Source organism: Brienomyrus brachyistius, chromosome 7 (genome assembly GCF_023856365.1).
Source record: "Brienomyrus brachyistius isolate T26 chromosome 7, BBRACH_0.4, whole genome shotgun sequence".
NCBI classification, from domain to species: Eukaryota; Metazoa; Chordata; class Actinopteri; order Osteoglossiformes; family Mormyridae; genus Brienomyrus; species Brienomyrus brachyistius.
This window is the reverse complement of record NC_064539.1, coordinates 18927071-18947571: the sequence shown is the minus strand read 5'-3', so window position 1 is coordinate 18947571 and position 20501 is coordinate 18927071. Positions and strand designations below refer to the sequence as shown.

Genomic DNA, 20501 nt, shown 5'->3' with positions numbered 1-20501 from the left:
CTCCTTTTTGACCCATTTTCTATAAACCCTAGAGATGGTTGTACGTGAAAACTCCAGCGGTTTCTGAAATACTCAAACCAGCCCACCTGGCACCAACAACCATGGCACATTCAAAGTCCTTAAATCACCTTTCTTCCCCATTCTGGTGTTTGATGTGTACATTAACTGAACTGACATGAATTTGCATGATTTTATACACTGTGCTGCTGACATGATTGAAGCAAATATCTAATCAGCCAAAGACCAGTTGAACAGGTGTACCTAATAAAGTGTTCATCAAGTGTTACATTTTGTATCATACACGTACGTCCGGTATAGCCCCAGTACTTTTCGTGTAACAAAAAAAATTAAAACAAAATTCAATTAAAATTTATTTTAAAAGATTTTTGCAAGGGACAAAACTTTTCTGTGTAGAAAGACTGAACTTTGCCGATACTGGGCATGACAGCAGCTGAACACACATGGTTTTACCCTCTATTCTTTTCAGGAAAGCACATTATTTAGCTTAAACATGATGTAAAGTACCAGGGATAGGTGAAATGACCATCATGCATTGCGCCCAGCAATCTTTTTTATGTAAAGATCTGTTCTCCAAAAGCTGTACATTAGAGACAACAGTTCACCGCATCCTGAGCCTCTGCATCCTTTTCCTTTTGAACTCCTTCTTCTTCGCTGATTTTGGTGGAGGGGCCTCTAGCTCAATTTCATCAGGCTTCTCCTCAGCAGGTGTCGCAAAAACCTCATCTGTGACATCCCTGGTCACCGGCTGTTTTTCTTCTAACCTCCTCACCTTCTGCAGTTCTTTCACCATCTGCTTTTCCCGCAACTTACCAGCTGTGGCCAGTCGAATCAAGCGACGGTGCTGGACGATTTTAATGTGAAAAGCAGATTAAAAAAAATAAAATTAATGCAGACTTCTGTTTATAGAACAACACCTCACTGAAAGCAGAGTAGATTTGCTATGAAATGAATAATGCAGTAATTATAGAAATCACGTTATTTTCATCTTACCATATTAGGAGACTGAAAGTGAGGGTTTTCATAGAGTGTGGGCCCACCAAAACTGCCCTGGAATAGTTTGATGAGGTTGAGGACGAAACGAGGCCCAATCTCCACCAGAGCTGCATCTTCTTCAATGATCTGTGGGACACAAAAACAGTAGGTAAGGTAGAATTAAACATCATAATTACTATGTATAGGTAGTTTAGCAAATTTCATGAGTATCAAAAGTTACAATTAAAGAATTTTAATATACTTTCTAGTCGACTGAACTTGTGCCCTGAATTGTCAACATCAGACATTTATAAAAAAATTAAAAATAAAATTGTCGGCAGCTAAAACTCTGAGGACCCCTTTAACACTTTCTTGTTCTTCTAGATAGTGTTTCCCAGTCCAGTCCTCGGGGAACCCCGAACAGTCCATGTTTTTGCTTCCAATCAGCTCCCAGTGCACCTGTGGCAGGAATTCGGTGTTCCTGATTAGCTGGGAGCTGGGAGGGAGCAAAAGACGTGGACTGTCTGGGGTTCCCCGAGGACTGGACTGGGAAACATTGTCCTAGATGCTTTGAGATCACTCTAGCTCTGATAAATATTAAAAACTTATTTCATACCTATTTAATATGTTGCATGTCACAATCATAATGCGTAAACACCATAATCAATGATATGCCAGAGATGTGTGAAATATAAGATAAAGTTAATTTAAATTTACATTGCATATGTTACAAGCAACTGAGGATAAACACAATGGCTTCTGTGAGAAACGGGAAATATAGTATTTTCTAATTTTATAGACATTTCCATGTGTCTGATGACGTTGATAAAAATCTGGTGCTGAGCCAGCAAACAAATTAAAGACATTTTTAAAATTGGGAGGTTGTTCCAAAACACAGTTAGATCATTTCAAATATTTTAAATGAGATTTTGGTTAAGTGTTTTTTTTTTCTTTTAAGAAACACTGGTTGCAGTGTTTCTGTGACTGTCCCCAATGTCAAGGACCATCAACATGTTATTTACATGCTCTTATAAATAGGACAGGAGGAAGACAACCGACCTGGTAATTCCTGAACCATATCCTGTTGTCCGCTATCGTGAATGTGAATATGTGGTCCACAAAAGGCTGGCTCTTAGGGTGATACTGAGGCGTGGAAAAGATCTACAAAGAAAAAACACAATTTAATTGAACAAGCCTTTTACTTTGTAAACAGAGTTTAGGATACATATACCCACACAGTTATGGTACCATTTATACACCTGAACATTCATTGTTGCAGTACAGTTTAATACTTCTCACTGGTTCTCCAGCTCACTAATACACTTTCAGAGCACAGTGAGAGGAAAATACTACATTAGAAATCAACTCTGCTAATTACAGGGACAAGATTCTGGCACAAACTACAACCCAGCATATGCAGACGGCCTTGTGTTAAATCACCAAAGCAAATCTGCTGAAAAAACAAGGGTATTAGCGATAATTTCCTCAAACCTGAATGAAAAGCTCCTTCAATAATGCATAGTGGGGCTCCTTGTCAAATTTCTGCATAGAGGAAAAATAGGAATTATCACCTAACATAATATGCGAAAGCACTCATACATGAAACATAATACCACACTGCCACTAAAAAATGTACCATACATGTATCAGTATGCAAATCATATAAACAAGATCACTTCACACAACATGCTCACAATTCTATGAACAAGATAAGTAATGTATATACAAATTTCACCTCTGGACTTCTCAGCTGAACGAACGAAAAGCAGAGAAACATTCACACAACCCTTATTCTTAGCAGGACTAAAAACCCAGTATAAGGACAGGAATCAGACATGTGACTTACGGGGTCAAACGAAAGCAGCGGTCTTGACCCTTTCAGACAGTTTCCCGTCATCTTCAGTTCAGCCAGTGTATGAACTTGAGTAAAAAAAAAAAAAAATATATATATATATATATATATATATATATATATATATATATACACATCTTTCAAAGAGAAAATTTTAAATACAACATTCACACTAAATGTTTGCTGTCCAAATTATCAAACCATTTACTGTTAAATCGTAACTGGGGGGGGGGGGGGGGGGACTCACCATTCTGAACCAAAAACTTTGCTGAAGGTCCATGGGGGACATTAGAAATCCTATAAAAGAAAAGTAGAATCGCTTAAATTCATTAAAGCAAATTGGGGACTTCATCACCCATCAATCTGTTCATCTTCTAAACACAGATCCTACATGGGATGCTGGTCCATTGCGTGTCACACAGACACGCCAACACAAACAGTGGTGCTTGAACGTCTGTCATTCCTATAGGATTGTCTACATTTCTGCATAAATATGACCTGAAACATCATCAGAATTTCACACAAGTCCTCAAAGTAGACAGAGAGAACCCAGTCAAATAAATGAGACAAATATTTCACTTGGTCAATTATTTGAGGAAAACGATCCAATATTACATATCTGTCAGTGGCAAAAGTATCTAAATCTTTCATTTCAGAATCTGGTGTGACCCCCCCCCCTTTTTGCAGCAATAACTGCACAGTATTTGCTGGGTAGCGACTGTTTACAAGGTATTCAGTTCGTTTAAAAACTGCAGTAATGTTCTTGACCCAAATGGTCCACACATTATATAGATCTCAAAATCAAATAAATACTGTGCACTTTATTTTGTTTAAATTCAATGGATCTCTCAGTAACTTAAGGTGAAATTACTTCAAATTGTGTTCTTATTCTGCAACATGTAGTTCATTAAGTTCCCTGTAGATGGCGTCTCAGGGACTGACATGCCAGATTCAGTAATTTACTATCTAATTAGTTCAATTAAAAGTTACTAAGATAAATCAAAAACTCAATGTGCACAAAATGAGCAAACAAACTTTGTGTAATGAAATGGCACTCACCACATGTATAGGTCTTCTTTCTTTTTTGCTTCAAAAAATATGCACTTATTGCAGTTTTTAATCTCACATACCTGAAAAGAAAACAAAAATTACCATTAAAAGTACTAGCTCTAAGATAAATAATAACCATAAAAGATTATTCTTGCCTCATTTATGACAAAAAGTTTATCTTTTCGATCCATTTTTGAATCTGTGAAGAGAGAGAAAAAGAGAGTGACTTGGAGACGACACACACACACCCACCGGGCAACGCATGCGACACACACACACCCACCGGGCAACGCATGCGACACACACACACCCACCGGGCAACGCATGCGACACACACACACCCACCGGGCAACGCATGCGACACACACACACCCACCGGGCAACGCATGCGACACACACACACCCACCGGGCAACGCATGCGACACACACACACCCACCGGGCAACGCATGCGACACACACACACCCACCGGGCAACGCATGCGACACACACACACCCACCGGGCAACGCATGCGACACACACACACACCCACCGGGCAACGCATGCGACACACACACACACACACCCACCCACCCACCGGGCAACGCATGCGACACACACACACACACACACCCACCGGGCAACGCATGCGACACACACACACCCACCGGGCAACGCATGCGACACACACACACCCACCGGGCAACGCATGCGACACACACACCCAACGGGCAACGCATACCAGCCTAGGCTACCTGCTTTGGAATGAGGCATCATGGTCCTTAGGTCCTGCATGAGGTGCCGGGTTCGGAAATTGATACCTCGGGAAGAGAACACAAGCACCCTCTCTTTGTTTTTCCATTTTCCCTGATTAAGGAAAAGGGAGAAAATATTAACCTGAATAAACAATATTAAATTAAAAAACAATATATTTCAGCTCACAATGTAAAATTAGACTAGACATGAAGGGGAAAGAGAGCGAGAGAGCGCGCTCATGTGTACATTACATTGAGTTGACCAAATATTTCATCCCAATGTGATTATTTTTACCTTGCGGGGACATTTTTTCAGTCCCCCAATAGGAAAACTCAATTTTATAAAAATCTGTGAAAGCAAGTAAAAAAAACTAAAACGTTTGGTTATTTATTGTTAATGTTGTCATAATTGGGATTTGGGTTTTGCATATAGAAATGAATGGACGCTCTACAGAAAGATAACTTTGTGTGTGTGTGTGTGTGTGTGTGTGTGTGTGTGTGTGTGTGTGTGTGTGTGTTTTCAGGTAGCTGTAGAAAGCTTCTTTCTGACCTTCATAAACATCACTGCCTCACAGATTTCTTACTGTTACAAGACGAGAGAAGGTAACGGGGGGAAAAAAACTGTGTGTCCCGGGATTGACATAGATAAGTGGTACGCAAATATACATTCACCTTTAAAAGGGATACGTGAAGCAATCGATTGTTGTAACAGCGTAAATCCGTACGTGTTTTATGTGCATTTTCGCCGATCTTAGCAAGGAATTATCGTGCATTTTAACCTTTATATGCTAATCCATACATCATTTGCGGTATATGTCAACCTCTGTATATGTCCAAACACAGCGGTCTTGCTATTTTATTACTTTTGCAAGCTAGCGTTTCCTCAATTTCCACAAATGAATACTGCAGTTAACTGACTGCACATGAGAGAGCAAAAACCACTCAAATATGATGTTCACATTATAAACTTCGAAGAAACACTGGAAAATACCAATACCCTGACACAAGTCCACTGATCACATTAAGCAGTATGATTCACTTACCTTTGAAACCGGTGCCGGGATGCTGCACTCATTTTCCTGCTTTTGTTCATCCTCAGACGTATTTTCATTTACACTTCCTATAAATCTTACTTTTTTAGAAGCATTTGTGCCCCTGCTACCTCCTGCACGTTTTCGCTTGAACGGCGACATCTTGAAAAACCGCTTCACGTGGAAACAGTACCACGCTTCCACCACGTAGTCTACTTATGGAGACCCGGTGCGTAGGAGAGCGCCACCAAGCGTCCTGGGGGGCATAAATCAATTTGGCGCTTTCTGATTCCATTGCGAGGCGGCATGGTGGTACAGTGGAATCAAAACCGTTCCTATTCATTCTCAAAGAAGGCCGTGTCCAGTAAAAGCTGAGTAGAAGAAGAACATTTTCCAAAACTTTGAACTGCTTTCATACTCCTTCAACAAGCAATGTTTGTTTATATTTCATTTTACAGTTCCTGGTCAGTTTGGGGGGGCGGCATGGTGGTGCAGTAGTTAGCACTGTTGCGTCACACCTCTGGGACCTGGGTTCAAGTCTCCGCCTGGGTCACATGTGTGCGGAGTTTGCATGTTCTCCCCATGTCGTCGTGGGGTTTCCTCCGGGTACTCCGGTTTCCCCCCGCAGTCCGAAAACATGCTGAGGCTAATTGGAGTTGCTAAATGGCCCGTAGGTGTGCATGTGTGAGTGAATGGTGTGTGTGAGTGTGCCCTGCGATGGGCTGGCCCCCCATCCTGGGTTGTTCCTTGCCTCGTGCCCATTGCTTCCGGGATAGGCTCCAGACCCCCCACGACCCAGTAGGATAAGCAGTTTGGAAAATGGATGGATGATTCCATTGCCCAAATCTCTAAAAAGGGGTGCAGGAATGCCCAATAAATAGACCCTCCTTTTTAATAATTAAGTTTTGTTCCCCTCCCCCTCCAGTATCAAACTCCAACATCGTTTCCCATGAGCACCGTTAAATGTTATTTCAATTATGAATTCTATTTTTTTTTTACATCATATCATTTAAAGCTTTTTTGCCATTTCTTTTAGTTCTCCTTCCTCCTAGCAATGGTCTTTGCAAACACTTGTTTAAAGCAAACCAAGCAGGAAACCTAATTTTCAGTCGTAAATAAATTAACCTATGCCCAGTTTATGTTTTCTGGATTTTATTAAAAACACTTCAGAATAGTACAAACACAGACAGACATTGCAGTGAAAAGCAGCGTATAGCTGTGCCGGCAAGTCGTTACACATTTCCAAGTACATAAAAATAACATGACCTCATATATCACATATAAGAAAAAAATTAAAGGTTGTATTTCAATATGAATTCTATGTGCAATATTATGCAAGAAGAAAAAATGTATCTGTTTGTTATAAAGACAAACTATTCTTTAGCGAATGATTATTCTTCTTCAACATCTTCATCTGGGCAGCAATAATACTCCACAAAGCAGATCTGTCCGTCATCATTTCTCACCAAGTACTGCAGAGACAGGAACCCTTGGCTATCTGTCCGTACTGATACTTTGCAGGACAGAGCCAATGCCTTCGTTGAGGGTTTCAAGAGAGACATTTTATATCTGGAAAGTGGAATAACAGTGGTATTAAAACCATGCAAATGTTTATGGTTGTAGTTACTACATTGGTGACAAAAAAATAATCTACCTTTATTAATAAGGAAAAATGTGCGACTGACCTGTTTGTCTGAGTCTTTGTACACTGAAAGAGCTCCATCATGTCAGAATCCTTCGGATAGTCATAGTGAGCATTACCTGAATTCCCAAATGTAGAAAGTCTATAGACGGATGACAAATAAAAAAAAATAACTTTTTGAATTCACATGCGACTTGTAACTGCACAACCTAAGTTCTGCAATTGTTCAGTTGTGAAATTTTCAGAAACATTCAACTGCAAAATTGCAAAACTGTAGCCTATCACGCACAACATAAACTACTTCAATGATATTGCATGCTGAAAATTCCTGTAGTACGTAATTTAACAGAATGTCTTAAGCTGAAAATGAAAAGTGAATTGAAATCAGGAAAAAATACTACACACACATACACACACAAAATAATGTCCAAAAACTATAACACGAAGTAGGGGTCAGTACAGAAAAAAGCACAACCTGAAGTAGGGTTGACTAGGGGACATGGTGATCTGAAGAACTTCGCTTGTCATGTCCAACTCAGAAAAGGCCTCTCTCAGGCTGTCAGACTGCAAGATCACCTTGTTGGTGACATTAGTGCTGCAGAACTCAAAATCTATTGGTTCCTCTGGCTCCTGTGTGTTGATTTTACATACAGTAACTACACCACCCTCTTCAAGAAACAGCTTCAATGGGTAGCCATAGCCATTGTAGCACAGCCTCAGGGCAGTCGTGACTCCTTTGATACAAAAAAGTAAGAACAATCAAACCCGACACTAAAAATGCCGAAATCTTTTGTTCAATAGATACACTCAGTAGCCACTTAATAAGGAACATCTATTTAGTACCGAGTAGGACTCAGCTATGCTTCCAAAACCACTATCTTAACAAGTCTTATCTGACCTCTCATTAACAAGATGTTTTGCCCACAGAACTGCCTCATAGATTATTATAATTTTTTCATTATTATTCATTTGTTTATTGCAACATTATCTGTAAATCCTGCACCCTGTAGTGTTAAAAATCCCAGGAAGAAGCTGAAACCAACATCTCTGGCACCAACAATAACACCACATTAAAGAGAGGCTATATCACACAGATTTCAGCTGGTTTAATGCTTATTCAAACAGTAACCGGACCTCTTGATCCTGTCCATGTGCTACATGGATTCATCTGCAGCCTGCTGTATTCAGAAGCAGACTGCATTCATAGGCAGGTTTACCTAATAAACTGGCCACTGAGCGCACATTAAAAATACATACAAATACACAAACAATTTGATAAACGATCCTTATGAGGGCATCTACATCTGAGAAAAAATATAAAACCTTTTATTTAAATTTCATTTATTTAGTACAAGGAGAGTGCGCATTTTGCTGTTATACTGGTTTTGTATTATTAAAGCATACCTGGTACAGTACTTCCTCCAAATATAGTTAGACAGTCCAGGAGTACTGTCAGATTAACCTGGAAACTCACAGAGTCTTCCTGAATGGTGAATTCTTGGAAAATTTCTGACTGTAAAAGACATAAAATACGTAATATAATTCTTCAGTCAGTGATTCTGAAAACAAGAGCGACGAGCAGCCCTTCGTCAATGCGATCCATTTTGCTGATTTAATACCGACCTGTATGAAAGCGTTGGCCTGCAGACATTTGGAATCTTCCACTGTCACCTTTAACCCGTTCGGTGTAGCGTTAAACAGAGCATGATCCTTAAAGGCGATGGCTTTTAAGATGTTGGAAAGGTTCCTGACATTGTCCAAACTTGCGACCAGGACGTACTGACCATCACCCTCGTCAGACTGAGTGGACAGGGGCATGCTCCACTAGTGACACTGGCCCAGCATGAGAAACTGTGCATAAAGAATAATGTTATTCATATAGCAAGATAAAGTTTGTGGGGTGAATGCGGCAGCATTGGCTGTGTAGGTATCCTACATATTTTGCCACTCGATGCTGTAGTTTCCCACGTTAACAGTGACACTCACGATTTCAGACTCACAAGCAAGAAATCTTACGGAAAATTATTATTACTCCTTTATAAACAAACTATTTACAAGGAAATAACAGTGTTACATACATCTAAATGCCTGTGCTTGTATGCACAGACCAGCCTCAAATTAAAAATCTCCAGCCAGTTGACCAAAGTTGGCAACCCTGTCAGGTCAATTAAATTAAATCAGAATACAAATTGGTATAAAATCTTACCACAAAACTACATCTCGAAATACAAGGAAAAAGCGATAATTAATTTTACTTACTCGCAAAAAGGGTGAATACTATTTTAAAGTAGCCTAATAAATATTTTTCCCACCGTTCATCTAATCGATGGTACGCGCCACCGGACGTTTGAAAGTACTTCCGTTTGAAGGGTCATTTTTATTTATTTATTTATTTATTTTACAAAATAAAAGCCCTGCCTCTAGGGCAATATGCATTTCTTTCAATAAAGCGTAATTAATTATGAAGACTGCATTACATATAGAGACGTTAGGGTAAAAATTCGTATATTTCATCCATACTGCATAACGACTTACGCAGAACAGAATCTCGGTTGTGCAATATTTCAGCCCAGTCTTTTATTTCACATTGCAGATGAGATACAATTCATGTGACGATACATTGTTTTTCTTGTAGTTTTACAGACAGATATGTCTGTATTTTTCTTCTGTATCTTCTTATAGATTTTGGATTGTTTATTCTTAGCAAAAATGTGGGTGCAACCACCGAACAGAATGTATAGAAAATGTCATTCTTTGTTGACACGGATTAGCATCACATATTAATAAGTGTACGGCATTTATTCAGTTCCTTTGTGTTGTATAAGTAACACACTTTGCATTTGTGAGGTACTGATATATTTGTCGATCTTATTATTTGCACAGTGTTGCTGAAATATGGGCTTGTTTTTGAGTGTTGGTGCTTTGCAGTCATGCTGCTTAATTGAGTATCGCATACTGTACATCTGTAATGTATTTTCCTCTGGAAATCTGGCATGGAATCATGCTCTCCAATTAGGATTATTATCCAGCATCACCGCAACCATAATAGGGAACTCGGGGTTGCAGTAGCAGTCAAAATCTTATAAAAGTAGGTTTCCATTGTCAGCTTTTCTTTTTTTATGCTGAAATGTGCTGAAAAACGTAATTGTAGCAACAAGGTAAATGAATAAAATATCTCACTTTCTTTATGTGGAAGTTTCGGAAGATAGGATTTTAAGCCAAATGTATCCCTATCTGTGCAGTAATGAAATAGGAAATTACTTTTCTTCAGACTCAGAATTAAACTTAGCTGGAGCTCTGTAACTGCAGGGTTTTTTTTCCAGCGGTGGATTCTTACAAGGCCAAGATAGACAATTGATGAGGGCGGCATTTTCTGTGGAGCTGCCAACTTTCCACAGTTGACAAGATTTGCTGTCACCAACCCCGGAAGCTTGCTTAGAGAACCACATATGCTTTGGCTGCCACCGTTTTCTTTCCTTTTTTTTACAGCTACGATCACTGATATTCCCAGGTTTCGTTGTCCAGATGGCACCATCAACAACAAAAATCTGCCACTAGAGGGAATAGTGGATTCAGTTCTTTGCAGATTTCTTGACAAAATCATCCTGGTTTCTTTATAACCTTTCGACTTCTTCTCTGTCATACATGCAATAAATATATGTACAATTGTTGTCATGTATGTCTTACTTTCTTCCTCCAATATGCTCTGTCTTCCCAGAAAAAAATTTCCTTTAGACTAAGTCTGCAGATTTTATGCTCTTACTTGGTTCTTTTTGGACATTAATGCAATTCAGCAATATAAAATAATTGTTTATTACATATCTGTTTTAATATGATTGTTTTCCTTACAATGTGTGCCAAAATAAATGCTCCATTGTAGATTGTCGTTTTTGGAAATCTCAGACATGACATGACTGCAGCCATGAGACATCAGTTGCTGGTCTAGTGTTCATATCTGGGATACCAAGAGTGACTGTGGCATAATTCTAGCAGCAAACTATTTATAATAACTGTAACTGATTCCAGTCAGAGAGCAGGGAACATTCTGTTGAAGATTCTCTTAAGGCGCTAGTCATGGGTTATAGAAACAATGCACTTTTGCACATTTATGTGTATTACAGCTATATCAGAATTGCATTACACACCAAAACGACTGAAATATCACCCATCAGGAACCAAAGGCATATAAACAATGAATAAATTAATTAGCCAACCATATACCTTATTATAAATAACTTTACGTTGTTCAAAAATATAATTACTTTTCAAATTAATCCAACATTAATAAATAATATAACCCTTTGGCTATAATGCATTACCATATGTACTAGCTATAGACATATGGGCAATAATAGTTGCAATTGTGTCTGAGGGGCAGAATTCCATCATATACATTCTAATTTACTGTCAATCATCACGAGTTGTTTGTCTTTTTCTGTAGAGATTGACATTTGGTAATTTACAGCAGTATAAGGGCGTTGAACCCCTAGGCTGTAGTAACACCTCAGTATGGCCAGGGTCTTGTGAGTATGTGTACAATACTCCAGAGTATATTTCATACAGCCCCTGCCTTTGACTCTGGAGCAGGCATTCCTGTTCTGCCCATACCGGCTGTCTGTAAATCCGTACAGTGACATCCGACACTCAACTGTAACTTTTGTTACAGGCTTATAGAAGTTATTTACTTAGTACTTGAAGGACCTGGTGGCAAACAGAACGATGTTCTAGCTAAAGACTAGACGCTCCTAAAAAGAAAAACGAAACAAACGAACAATATGTATTTTTTTTCCCTTCAATATATATTTTTAGCTTTTTCCATGCTAGTTTTAGTCTCGCATCCCTTCTGGGGTGAGATCCATTGTCCTGTGCCCTACGTTTCCTGGGTTAGACGTCAGGCTCACAGTGATACTACATTAGATAAGAAGTTCAAAGATGGATGGATTCTATTTCATATATAATGATACAACATTACTTCATTCACTGAAATAATTTATGTATTTCCACAGTTATGATTACTACTGTCTGGATCTGAATGTGCATGTATGGAACCTTTCATATCATTCAGTGAAAAAATTGGCAAACTGGGTCTCACCGGGTCTATTTGTAGTGCTCAAGCTAAAAAAAGAAGTGCTAATACACCTTAAAGATTTGGGTGAGATGCATATGAAATACGCAGTACACTGCAGTGACATGTTCTCACATGAATATCAGATGCGGAAACTGCAGATAATATCCATCCATCCATCCATCCATTTTCCAAACCGCTTATCCTACTGGGTCGCGGGGGGTCCGGAGCCTATCCCGGAAGCAATCGGCATGAGGCAGGGAACAACCCAGGATGGAGGGCCAGCCCATTGCAGGGCACACTCACACACCATTCACTCATGCATGCACACCTATGGGAAATTTAGCAACTCCAATTAGCCACAGCACAGTAATTATTGGACTGTGGGGGGAAACCAGAGTACACAGAGGAAACCCCACGACGACATGGGGAGAACATACAAACTCCACACACATGTAACCCAGGCGGAGACTCGAACCCGGGTCCCAGAGGTGTGAGGCAACAGTGCTAACCACTGCACCACCATGCCGCCCCTGCAGATAATATAGTGATGACTATTACTGCAGTATTTAGGAAAAAAACACAATAATGAAGTACAGAAGATGTAAAGAAACCTGAGGGAATTATTTGATATTCACTTTGAGAAAGTTGTCTCATACATTTGGTTAAACTTGCTTCCCCAACAACTGAGGAAGGGGGGGGGGGGGGGGCGGGACGGGACAGGTTAACATCTAAAAATGGAACAAATCAAACTGAGGAACTGCACTGGACTTATGTAAATTCAACAAAATGCCCTAAACCAGCTATAACATACCAGTATAACATGGTACATGACACATGCGATCCCCATAAGTTACAGTTTCATCATGTCTCCTCTTCTTCATGTTCACATTGCTGATGTATAAAAAGATGTTTGTCTTAACATTTTGTTCCCACTGTGGCTGTGTTTTACTTCCACATATGAAACATACTTTGTTTTCAATTACCTGAATATTTCAGGCTTGTGAAAGGGAGGCGAAACTTGATGTTAAACACTTTTAAGAGGCACTTGTGGAGAGTAAGATTCCCCTCACCCCGAAAAGCACTGTGGGAGTTAGGTTGGTCATACGGGATTTGTGGAGGGATGACATGCTTCAGTGTTTTTGAATGTTTCCTTGCGGTACCCATGACTGGAGTCTTCAGAGCCGTCATGGTCACCACAGTTTAAAGATGAAATCCTGTGCGATAACACTTGAAATAGATAATAAAATCTGGAGGTACATGTTGGACTTGCTGACAAACCGTCCATAATCAAGGTTTCAGTAATCAGAAGCAGGATTTCAGCTCATTTTAGGATATTTTTTTTTGTCATTTTGTATTTCCTAATTTTTTAAAATAAATAAAATGTTAAGCAGTTCAGGCTTCTCAATTAGATTAGTTTTCTTTTAACCAAGTAGAAATAACTGGCAATGAGATTTACCATTTACCAAATTAACACTCAGTTTTTCTTTAAGTTGTTGTTTCGGGAAATAATCTCTGTGCATTGCTTAAATGGCAATATATAATAACCATATTAACTTCAGTGGTTTTGAAGCAAGCTGCAAATATTATGAAACAAGTCATTTTAAATAGTACATTTATTTGTTGAATGTCTATATGACAAAAACAAATATCAATATATCAGTTTGTATTTTCGGTAGCCCGTCACTATCATGTACATTTAAAAATACTCAATGAATCAAAAATGATTAATGGTGACCAATGATGAATGCCTTTTAACATAATAACATTTCAAAATATTATCGTTCTACTGAATTTCCATTCATCCTTTGTCCATTCATCTAGTGTTTATTTTGCTACTTCAAACAAAAGTAAATATTGGTGCATAAGACACAATCGATCGGAAATGTAGCCTTTTGAAGCGTGCTTGAGGCTCCACAATGTCATGACGCTGAAACACCAATAAACGGAGATTGCTTGCCTGTGGGGAAATGCAGATACCTTTCCTCTACGTCCCGTCCCGTCTCGTCTCGTCTCGTTCCGTTCCGTCCCTCCTTTGCTCTGTGTTCAAATCCCAGCTTTTTTACAGGAGCAGCAACAGCATTGCAGCCGCCATGCTGAGAGAAACTTCTCACGCTCAAACTGCTGCCTTATTCATTTTCTAGGATCAACCAGGAGGGAAAAAAACTGTTAAGTAAGTGTTGTTTATTGCGCCGTGTAGCTCATGTGTGATAATAGTTGTTGAAAAGTTTTTGAACAATGGCTTTGGAAGAATCCCAGCCTTATGTTTGTGTGGTGCCCGTAGCTGAAGTTTGATCATGCACTTGTTTAGATACTACAGGTTAGTCCGCGTCTTTTTCGTTTTCATCCGCTTTTTAAATAGCGTGCGCAGTTTCTGCAGTTTCCTAAACCAGATTGGAATATTAACAAGAATGTATTTTTACCACTAATGGATAGCTTTGAGACTAGTCTTAAACGTTTTATTTTTCCCAGTTGTTAAGAAGCCAGTGTTTTATCTTATGTTACAGAATATATTGCTTGAGTAAAAGTTGACGAATGCACGGGAATCACCGCAGTTTAAATTTATCGCAATATTTCTAGGCTGCTTCTAAACTTTTATAGAATTAATCTACCAGTATTTTTATAGGTACACGGGCAACCGGGGTGTCATAGGGACGGCCAGCCATGCGAAAACGTTCTCTAAAGCCTTTTAATCTAAAAGGGTGTTAAACCACCTTCATAAAATAAAGTAAAAGTAGCGTGTGACTGCGCAAGGAGCTCGATTCGCGTCTGAGATTAAATCAGATCCCGACAACAATCTACTTCTTTTCACTGGTGTGCAAAGATATTTAAACCGCCGTACACAAATCTGTGCTGGACTTTAGAAGTCATCCAGAAATTTGAATGAATTGTTTACTGGAAGAGTAATTTAATGTATCGCAGATGGAGTTTTAATGTTAAAGTCACCAGTTAACATGTTCAATTGTTTTCGTACTTATAATGAATTCACTTTATTATTTTCTTCGAGACATTACTATGTAATTTATCGTCCTAAATTGGCTTAGTTCTTCTGATTTGACTGAATGGCAACCTCATTGACCTTGTCTGTCTTATTAGCTTTGTAGCTGTGTCTGTCCGAATTGCTGTCACTTGTAAAAATGTAGTACGAAAGTATTGTCTGGCTATAAACATATTCTAAATGCCTTATTTATATGGCGCTAGTCATAGACAATGTAGACGGTGTCATAGTCTTTGTCATGGTGATTGCTCTGTATAATATTGGCTGTAATTATTGCTAAAAATTGTTTGTATGAACAATAATGCATATTTACCCGGTAACAGCTTCAGTCTGCTTTAATCTTGGATAGGAAACTCGATAACTAGTGGGAATTCAGCTTAGTGTCAGTAGTTGTCTGCTGTCCACATGGGAGATATTGAAGTACATTGACATTGAATGCAACAGCGTTATTATGGTGTAACTTTACATGGCTAATGTGATGTACTTGCTGAAGTACATCGTTCACACACATATCTGTGAAATATAGCAAAAAATGCAATTGTTAAATGAACTTTCTGGAAGTTTTGAGAGGTAATGTTACAAATGTTGGTGGTATGTGGTGTTAGTGTGCGTGTTCCTTTATCTCTACATATCTCTTCTCTCTGTCTCTTGATGCCTGGGAAATTGTCAGACTGGCAGATCGTTTTATTAATGTCTGTTTAAACAAAACCGGGCTTGAGTAATACTTCTCACCGTTTATGTATCCTTGATGAAAGCCAGTGTTTCCTCTTCACATCATAACTCTTTGACACGATCTTTCATTCCAAAGAGTAACCAATGAAACGCATAGCTGACAACAAATGCTATCTGCAAAGAATAGGGTTAGGTATCATTAAGCATTGTGAGAATCACCAAAGCCACACAGAGAAACATTGCCGAAAAAACTGCCTTTGTCCAGTCTGTTTAAATATACTGACTTGACTTGTGTTCAAATACATGGATTATAACCTGGACTGATATATGAGGTGTAATTGCAAAATAGGCTATTTCACATTGCATTTGTGGTTGCATATTAACGGGAAAGAGAACCTTTCGGTTAGAACAATGCACCAAAAAATAACAAAAACATGCAGATTATATCCTGTGTGGATCAGTGTGTGAAACACTGCAGTATATTGTTGGAAAAAATGCAGTTCTGCATGTTTACAATGCATTGTAATGATACTGCATTGGTCCTCTCACCCCCACCCACGCTTTATGTGGGTAACCCAATCTCCAGGGGTACACCCTGGTAGCCCCAGTTTTGTAGAGAGAACGTTATTTTCTTCTTATTGTTTTGCATGATAATCATTTCAGCCAGTCTGTATCTCTCGCCTTAGGATCAGGTGTACTAGACTCACGACCCTTGGCTCAGTGCCAAGGTAATGGCTTCGTTAGGAAGAGTGAAATGAAAGACTGCCGTTATTGGAAGAGTTGAAGGTGACTTTGGGTCTTCCTTACATGATGTGGAATGATGGCCTGGTTTGCTGCTATGATTTCATTAATTTTGCATGGGACGGAGAGGCCAAAAAAGCATGCTGTTGGTTGTATGGACTCTGAATCACTTGCCCACATTATAGCTTGCAGTTATGAAGTTTGTTTTCAATCTTAAAAGTATTGCCTGCTTATCTAATAAAATGGTTACCTTAAAATCATGAAGACTTTGAAGTGCACAGAAGTGGTTTTAGCATTGCTTAGCAAAGGACTGAGACTTTCTGGTCCATCTCTGTCAAAGATCACCTTTCTCCATTTGCCCTATTGTCAACAAGAAACTTAGCGATGGACTGGCCACAGTAATTTGTACTATTTTCAGAGTAATATTTTATGGATGGGAACTTATAAAGTGAAACCCAAAGCAATCTGCAGCTAAAATCGTTGTCATCAGATTTCAAATGTCAGCTCTTTTTTCCAGGGTAGCTTAGCAGGACCTATAGAGTTAGCATGAGGATGTCCTCTTGCAGTCCATAGCGAGACTAACTGGCATTTCTTAGAGTGTATCTGTGTGTGTGTGCGTCCTGCCATGGACTGTCTGGCATCCTGTCTACAGTATATCCCAGCCTTATGTCCTCTCTCTGACCCTGATCAGGATAAGAGGTTAGGAGATGGAAGCATGGATGAACAGTCTATTTAGATCTGTTATGTTTAACGTGTATTTGTAGAAGATGAAGCAAACCACTAGAAATGGGGGGGGGGGAAATCCGGAATAGACAGTGGATATCCAGCGTACGGATTGGGAAATGCTAGCGGCTCTGGGTGTTAGACTGCACTTTCCCACAGAACAAATACAGTGAAGCCTTGTTTACACCTGCCAAGGGCTTTCAGGCTTGCAAAAGAGAAGCAGAGAGCTTGATGGGGATCTTGTGACAGTCTACCTCCACCAGAATACAGTGCAAGACATTAAGCTTGGTCAACAGGGAAAAAATGGGGGGGTTTCAATCCCCTGCAATTAAGTGTAATGCAACCCTGGAACATGTCTGTTTCCGTCATTTGTTCAAAGGGGCTGCAGGAATTAAGATCCAGCTTTTTGTCCTTTTTGTACCCATGGATCTGGTATAATTCAGCAGCCGAAATGCAGCATATCTTTAAACCACAGAAATGGAATAAATCGGACTAGATTGGCAAAGGTGTTCAGAAAATTTAAAAAACTACCCTGTAAAACGTAGATTCTGTGTTTCAACTAAAGAGATTTGAACCGTTATGTACACTAACAGATATGTCTGTCAAATCTTGTTAGCTTAATTTTGAATGAATAAAAAAAAAAATACCGGCGCATGAAATCACGTTCTTCTGCTTCTGCAACGTGAACCTTTTGCATTTCTTATTTAGTCACATGGTCTTGAGGATGACCCAAATCTGTTATTTAAAACACGATTACGGAACAGTCATACACTGTCCAGTGGTGATCGTTTACATTCAGTAATGCAAACAAGGACCGTTCTGCTTCATGCCTGATCTTGCTTGCAGAATGCTACTCGTGTTTGGTTTATTTTCTTGAATGTTTAGTCATGCTGTCGTACAACTTCTAGGCATCACTTCACACATGTAGATCTGAGGTTCTCCTCCAGAATATCCTGTTTTATTATTTTAATTCATGGTTCAGCACTGGACATCCACTGCCTCTAAAAAATCAGACTCCGAGGTATGTTCTCCAAAAAACATACAAACAGTGCCAACCAGTAATTTTTTTTCTTGATATTTAATAAGAGCAGCAGTATTTTTGAAGGGCAAAGGTTTCCTATGATAAATGCTATTTCTGTCTGACTTGCCTCATATCCGTGTAGTATTAAGATGGACAATTTGCAATGATGGTCTTGCAGATCCTTAAATGTGGTCCTGAGGTCCTTTGGGACATTCATATTAACACTGCATTTTGCATAATCTCGTCTGCAGTGGAACAGATTTGTTTTTAGTTGCTCAGTTTCGTAATTGCATGCAAAATGGTCTGTTTTCCAGAGAATTATCAAAGACCGATAAGATTATGTAAAGTTTAATGCATGTCTCTCATCGTATGGCAAAAGAAGATACTTCTTATAGATCCATTAAGAATGTAATGGTTAGTTGGTGGGTAGCTAATACTTTGCAGTGCATGATTAAATTAGCCACGTTAAAACTAATTTGTGCTGATAGATCAGATGAATGTCTGGATATATGCTGGTATATTTAGCATGCGACTTGCACGTCAGAAGTTCCTTGGATAATTGTGCCATGCAATGCATTTTGACTAGCAACAGGTATCGAATTTAGACTAGTCACATACTGCGACACAAAGACTCAGCTATTGCATTTTTCCCTGTCATACCAGTCAAAACTTGAATGAGTTTTGAATGAGGGTAAAGGCAGGCCTGATACCCCCCGCCCAGGGCCAAGGCCGATGGTAAACTGATCAGTTCTCTTTATACATAAACACACATGCTAACCTATTTAAAATGAGTATGCCTGTGTTGCCTATTTCATTGAAACACACAAAAAGTAAGAGTTTGATAATTGACAGGTTTAAAAGCATTAGCTACATTTAAAAAGAAGCCTAACTATCTTATTCTCTAGGTTTACCTCCATAGAAAAACACAGGCTGTATTCAGAATGGTTTACTCTTTCACTCACTCCCTGCATAGGGTAATCTATGTGGTTCACTATATAGGGAATTAATCAGTGAAACAAGACAGGGGGTTCGGGCACCACATTCCAAGACACTCTGTGTTGGTATCCAGGCAACCTTTGACAGCTGACATTTGTGAATTCAACGTCTAGCTACAACATAAATGGAATCTAAGCGATAAAGTGAATATGGATGTATAAGCCTATAATTTATTTTTAAATTATGTTGTTCTACTATTTTATTAAAAAAATGAAATGTCAACTTTGTTCTTTGAAGGGATTGCTGTTATCTTTAAGAAAAAGGGCTTATCTTTATATACAAAGTTACAATTGCATTGTTCATTATAAGCAACGAGTTAACAGATGTGCGCTTTCACATTGCGTTATGGTAGTTTGCGGAGCATCATGGATATTTATTGTGAGCTATGTAGTAAGCCAGATTTGGCAATGAGAATTTGATCACTACATAATGGCAGGTGCACTGCATAGTGCACTATATAGGGAATAGGGAGCAGTTTTAATTATTCAAGTTTTATAGCCAGTTATTTCGTTTTCAGGTTTAAATTAGGTTGAGTATTGTTTCTTTTTTACGTTAATTAGTCTTCATTGCAAAAAAAAGGAAATTAATACATAAGCCAATATGAGAGAATTAGCTAAAAACACATACATCAGGATACTGAACTGGTTTGTACCTCTGCAGAGTTAAACCAGTCAACTGTAACATGGCAAAAGCCAGTTTATCGTCTGAGAGTATGACTATAGTAATTAAAAAACAATTTGATGGTACTCAAGTCGTCATAAAAATTGCTGTAAATGTTTTTCTTGTAGCCAGTTTCATATTATCTTCTGAAAGCAGTGATAGAACCTCAGCTCTTCATCAGTACAGACTGAATACTGCTGTTCGCACTGTAATCCTTCTCTGTTTAGCAGTGGGAAACAAATTGGCTCCGTTTCCCTATTCCAGGGAAAACTGAAGGTTTTGATCTAAGCCTCTAGAAATTCTTCTTTGTGCAGTTTAGGCA

The 20501-nt window shown here is 38.9% G+C and overlaps 3 protein-coding genes across 9 annotated transcripts in view; 1 reads left to right on the top strand and 2 right to left on the bottom strand.

Moving 5' to 3' along the window:
- Positions 1 to 358: 358 nt before the first annotated feature.
- bxdc2 (brix domain containing 2) overlaps positions 359 to 20501 on the bottom strand; it is a 277175-nt gene continuing 257032 nt past the window's right edge. For both annotated transcript variants that reach the window (XM_049019743.1, XM_049019742.1), the window contains exons 2-11: positions 5674 to 5850; positions 4631 to 4742; positions 4051 to 4094; positions 3905 to 3975; positions 3093 to 3142; positions 2840 to 2913; positions 2485 to 2535; positions 2053 to 2154; positions 1012 to 1140; positions 359 to 862 (exon numbers count right to left, since the gene is read on the bottom strand). In XM_049019743.1, coding sequence (XP_048875700.1) covers positions 620 to 862; positions 1012 to 1140; positions 2053 to 2154; positions 2485 to 2535; positions 2840 to 2913; positions 3093 to 3142; positions 3905 to 3975; positions 4051 to 4094; positions 4631 to 4742; positions 5674 to 5823 — 1026 coding nt within the window. In that variant the 5' untranslated portion in view covers positions 5824 to 5850 and the 3' untranslated portion in view covers positions 359 to 619. The remainder of the gene's footprint in view (positions 863 to 1011; positions 1141 to 2052; positions 2155 to 2484; positions 2536 to 2839; positions 2914 to 3092; positions 3143 to 3904; positions 3976 to 4050; positions 4095 to 4630; positions 4743 to 5673; positions 5851 to 20501) is intronic.
- Positions 6797 to 9665, bottom strand: rad1 (RAD1 homolog (S. pombe)). The gene is made up of 6 exons (XM_049019745.1): positions 9563 to 9665; positions 8927 to 9154; positions 8708 to 8816; positions 7779 to 8037; positions 7347 to 7445; positions 6797 to 7230 (listed from the first exon to the last, which is right to left on the bottom strand). Exons 2-6 carry the CDS (start codon positions 9119 to 9121, stop codon positions 7053 to 7055), a joined length of 840 nt encoding a protein of 279 aa, XP_048875702.1. The 5' UTR covers positions 9122 to 9154; positions 9563 to 9665; the 3' UTR covers positions 6797 to 7052.
- sema4d (sema domain, immunoglobulin domain (Ig), transmembrane domain (TM) and short cytoplasmic domain, (semaphorin) 4D) overlaps positions 14223 to 20501 on the top strand; it is a 37004-nt gene continuing 30725 nt past the window's right edge. The window contains exon 1 of one of the 6 annotated variants that reach the window (XM_049019714.1): positions 14223 to 14541. The gene's annotated coding sequence lies outside the window, so the exon portion shown is untranslated. Of the gene's footprint in view, positions 14542 to 16778; positions 16825 to 20501 lie in introns of those variants that run through there. The other 5 variants (XM_049019718.1, XM_049019722.1, XM_049019721.1 and 2 more) reach the window with 5 other exon arrangements.

What these genes read in the sequence shown, in the direction of transcription:
- rad1 (XM_049019745.1), bottom strand. Translation starts at nt 9,121, where the DNA reads ATGCCCCTGTCCACTCAGTCTGACGAGGGTGATGGTCAGTACGTCCTG. An exon ending in AGGCCAACGCTTTCATACAG is followed by an intron (nt 8,817 to 8,926) that starts GTCGGTATTAAA and finishes TGTCTTTTACAG; the next exon opens with TCAGAAATTTTCCAAGAATT. An exon ending in CCTAGTCAACCCTACTTCAG is followed by an intron (nt 7,446 to 7,778) that starts GTTGTGCTTTTT and finishes ATCCGTCTATAG; the next exon opens with ACTTTCTACATTTGGGAATT.